Here is a 3,325-nt window from a genome sequence, read left to right as displayed (position 1 = left end):
CCTGGCCGTGGCTGCTTTCTAAAAATGTCATTTTTGCAGCTTCCCCCGCTGGTGGAGGCCGGGGCACCGGGCCCGAAAACTACGGGAGATTGTTCTGAAAAATCTCCCTGCACAACGGTGCTGGGGGTGAGCACCGGGAACCTCGGCCGCAGCCACCGCCGCCCCGCTGCCGGCGCGGTGCGCGCAGAAAAGGCAGCAAAACGAAAACCGCCGGGACCGCGTGGCTGGCGGGGAGAAATTACCGGGGACCGGCGGGGCCTGCACCGGCGCCTGCTCCGGGGAGTGACGGCCCCTCACTCCTCCCGCCCGGCCGCCCCTCGCTCCCACGCGGCGCTGTCGACCGTGTCCCAAAGCCGGGATCGCTCCCGGCCGCTTCCCCCGCACCGGCGGAGAGAGCGACAGCACCGCGCACAACCGCGCCGGCCCCGCCGCCGGAGCCCAGCTCCGAATCCGCCCGCCGTCCCGGCCCCGCTCCCCGGTCCTCTCGCCGCCCTCATTTCGGCTTCTCTCCTTCGTGTTCGCCGAGCGTCCGCCGGCTGCCGCCCGGCACGCAGCACCCGGCCCGGCGGGCTCGGCTCGGCTCTCCCCGGCGCGGCGGCAGGCAGGAAGCGGAGAGACGTTTGTAAAGAAAACGTTTATTTACACGTCTCGGCAAGTACAAAGTATTATACATGGTCTGTGTCAACCCCAAATCTTCTTTATTATGAAACATAAGGCGCTTTCTCGAGAGCCGGTGGCGCAGGGAGCGAGTGCTGTTTCGGGGCGCTAAAGCTCATCGGCTGGGAAGGTGAGGACAGAACGGCGTGTGGTGCCTGGAAGGAGCCCTTATTACTACGGTGAATAAATTACAGCTGACATTAACTTCACCTGGGACAGATGGGAGCTACCGCTTTTCAGTTTAATAGGGTTTCCGAAGCTAATGAGTCATCACCGGCTCCACCGAGTCCCCTCCGCTAAGTGATAGGGAGGTATTTTTTTCTTTACACTATCCTCAGAACAGGAAAAAAAAAATAGCCTTTTGTTCCAAAGCCAACACAAAATACCTATGTTCAGATTTCGATATAAATAATCGAGGTTTTATATAATTCCATATTAATAGTGCCCAAAATCTCGATGCATAAATAAATTAAAGTATTAACACTTCTTACAAAAAGTGACATATTTCCCTTCCTAGTGGAACATCGACACAAATATACAAGCGGCTCCGCTCTGCGCCGGCCTCGGGGAAACGGCTCCGGCCCCGGCTCCGGCCGGACCCGATCCCGGTCTCGGCCCCGCGGGCGCCACTCGCCGCCCCGCCACCCGCCCCGTCGAGGGGAGCCGCGGCCCCGGGGCAGGGGGAGCCGCCGGCCGCGCTCCGCCGGCCAGTCCGCTGCGTGCCCTGGCTGCCGGGCTCAGACGAGGGAGGTGACCGGGGGGATCTTGGCGCTCTCCTCCTCCCAGGGCTGCAGGTTCTGCAGCGCGAACAGCGACGAGTTGTGCAGGCACAGCGGGTCGGGCTGGATCGACTCGTTCAGCGACTTCTGGAAGGCGTCGTGCTGCAGCTGCAGCATCAGCCGGCTCGCCTGCTGCCGCTCGGCCTCCCGCTCCTCCGCCGTCTGCCGCCTGCCGGGGGACACGCTCAGCCCGCGCCGGGACACGGGGCACGCTCCGCCCGGGACTCCGCGGGGAGCGGCCGGCCCGGGGCCGGGCCCGCGGCCGCGGGAACCAGGCAGGGCAGCCGGCGCGTCCTTCCGGGGCCAGGCACCGCCGGGCGGGCGGCCACCGCTTGACCGCGAACGGAGGGACTGCGGGCCGCGGGAAGAGCCTGGAAACCCGCCGTTTCCCAGTAATCCCGTTTCTAAATATTCCCCCGTTTTCTCCCAGCATTCCCCCGATTTTTTTTTTTTCAAACTATTTCCCCGTTTCTTCAAACGATTCCCTGTTATTTCGAATAATCCCTCGTTTTTACGAATAATCCCCCGTTTTCCGAATGGGGGACTATTAAAAAAGAAATATATAAAGATAATGACAATAATAATTATGATATTGTAATAATAAAAATTCACCCCCAGTGGTTTGGCTGACAGGAGCTGGCAAGGGGGGCGATCCCGGCCGGAGCGGGACTCGCGGGGCGGCGGGCGGGGGACGCCGCCGGGGGCGGCGGCAGAACGGGACGGCTCCGGGGACACGGGACTCACCGCCACTTGGTGCGCCGATTCTGGAACCAGGTCTTCACCTGGGCGTCCGTCATCTTGAGGGACTTGGCGAGGGCAGCGCGCTCGGCCGAGGCCAGGTACTTCTGCCGATGGAAGCGCTTCTCCAGCTCGCAGATCTGCACCCGGGAGAAGGATGTCCGCGGTTTCTTGCGCTTCGGCGGAGTCCGGTTCTGGTAGGGATGCCCGATGCGCCGTGTCACCGTGAAGGGCGTCAGCGCCGCCGCCGCTGCCCGGGTGGGAAGCACAGGGGTCAGCCCCGCGCCCGCACGGTGCCGGCCGCCCCCCCGGGGCCGCCGCTCTGCCCGCCGGCCGCCCGCGCCCCGCCGGCCCCCGGGGGGACCGCGGCTCCCCGGGGTCCCGCTTCCACCTCTCGTCGAAGGGCTGCGGTGGCGAGGGGGGCCCGGCAGCCCCCCGGGGCGCCCGGCGCTATCCACGCCGTGAGGAGAGCGATTTTTCGGCTCGCTGCGAGCGCGGGGGAGGGAAGCATCCAGCGGCCGCCTTTGCTTTTATTCTTATTCGCATTACTGTTATTATTTCGTTTTATATTTTTTATTGGCCCTTCCGTTCGTTGTCGGGAGCCGGCTCGCCCGCTCCGCCCCGGCGCCTTACCTGTGAACCTGTCCTTGACGAAGCGCCGGCTGCTCTCCATCCAGGGGAAGTTGAGGCTGCCCAGACTGGGCACGGCGGGCATGGCCGGGATGGCGCTGGAGATGGGCGGCGGCACGGCCCCGGGGATGGGCCTGTGCGCCGGCACCCGGATCACGCCGGCCGGGGCCAGGCTGAGGTTCACACTGTACGATCCCGAGTCCTCGAAGGGCGCGGCGATGGCCGGGAAGGGGGCCGGCAGGGCCGGGTAGGGCGCGCCGCCGCGGCCGCCGGGGCCGCCCAGGAAGGTCGCGCCGTCGGGGCCCCGGGGGGGCGGCGGGGGAGCGCTGTCCTGCTCGGGGCTGTTGAGGATCTGGTCGATGCCGAAGCTGATGGGCTCGTGCTGGTGCTGGCCCTGCGCCGGCCCTGGCGGGTCCATCCTCGGCGGGTCCATCCTCCGCCACCGCCGCCCTCGCGCCGCTGTGGAGGCGCCGCCGCTCGCGCTGCGCTCGCGGCCCGGCCGGACCCGCCGCCGACACCAA

General features: G+C 65.9%; 1 protein-coding gene across 1 annotated transcript; it reads right to left on the bottom strand.

Annotated features, from left to right (window-relative positions):
* Positions 1 to 1,332: 1,332 nt before the first annotated feature.
* Positions 1,333 to 3,289, bottom strand: TLX3 (T cell leukemia homeobox 3). Its single transcript, XM_042024299.1, has 3 exons — positions 2,808 to 3,289; positions 2,181 to 2,424; positions 1,333 to 1,605 (listed from the first exon to the last, which is right to left on the bottom strand). The coding sequence occupies exons 1-3, from the start codon at positions 3,235 to 3,237 to the stop codon at positions 1,395 to 1,397; spliced, it is 885 nt and encodes a 294-aa protein (XP_041880233.1). The 5' UTR covers positions 3,238 to 3,289; the 3' UTR covers positions 1,333 to 1,394.
* Positions 3,290 to 3,325: the final 36 nt, after the last annotated feature.

Source organism: Corvus kubaryi, unplaced genomic scaffold (genome assembly GCF_017639235.1).
Source record: "Corvus kubaryi isolate FWS band 111438036 unplaced genomic scaffold, C.kubaryi_AGA036_p1.0 128, whole genome shotgun sequence".
Classification (NCBI taxonomy): domain Eukaryota; kingdom Metazoa; phylum Chordata; class Aves; order Passeriformes; family Corvidae; genus Corvus; species Corvus kubaryi.
Note: the sequence above shows the minus strand (reverse complement) of the source record. Positions and strands in the feature narration are given on the sequence as shown.

Bases quoted from the DNA above. Each gene is read 5' to 3' on its own strand.
- TLX3 (XM_042024299.1), bottom strand. From the start codon at position 3,237: ATGGACCCGCCGAGGATGGACCCGCCAGGGCCGGCGCAGGGCCAGCAC. The intron at 2,425-2,807 runs GTAAGGCGCCGG...CCACCCGGGCAG, and splicing joins CGTCAAGGACAGGTTCACAG to CGGCGGCGGCGCTGACGCCC. The intron at 1,606-2,180 runs GTGAGTCCCGTG...GTCCCCCGGCAG, and splicing joins AATCGGCGCACCAAGTGGCG to GCGGCAGACGGCGGAGGAGC.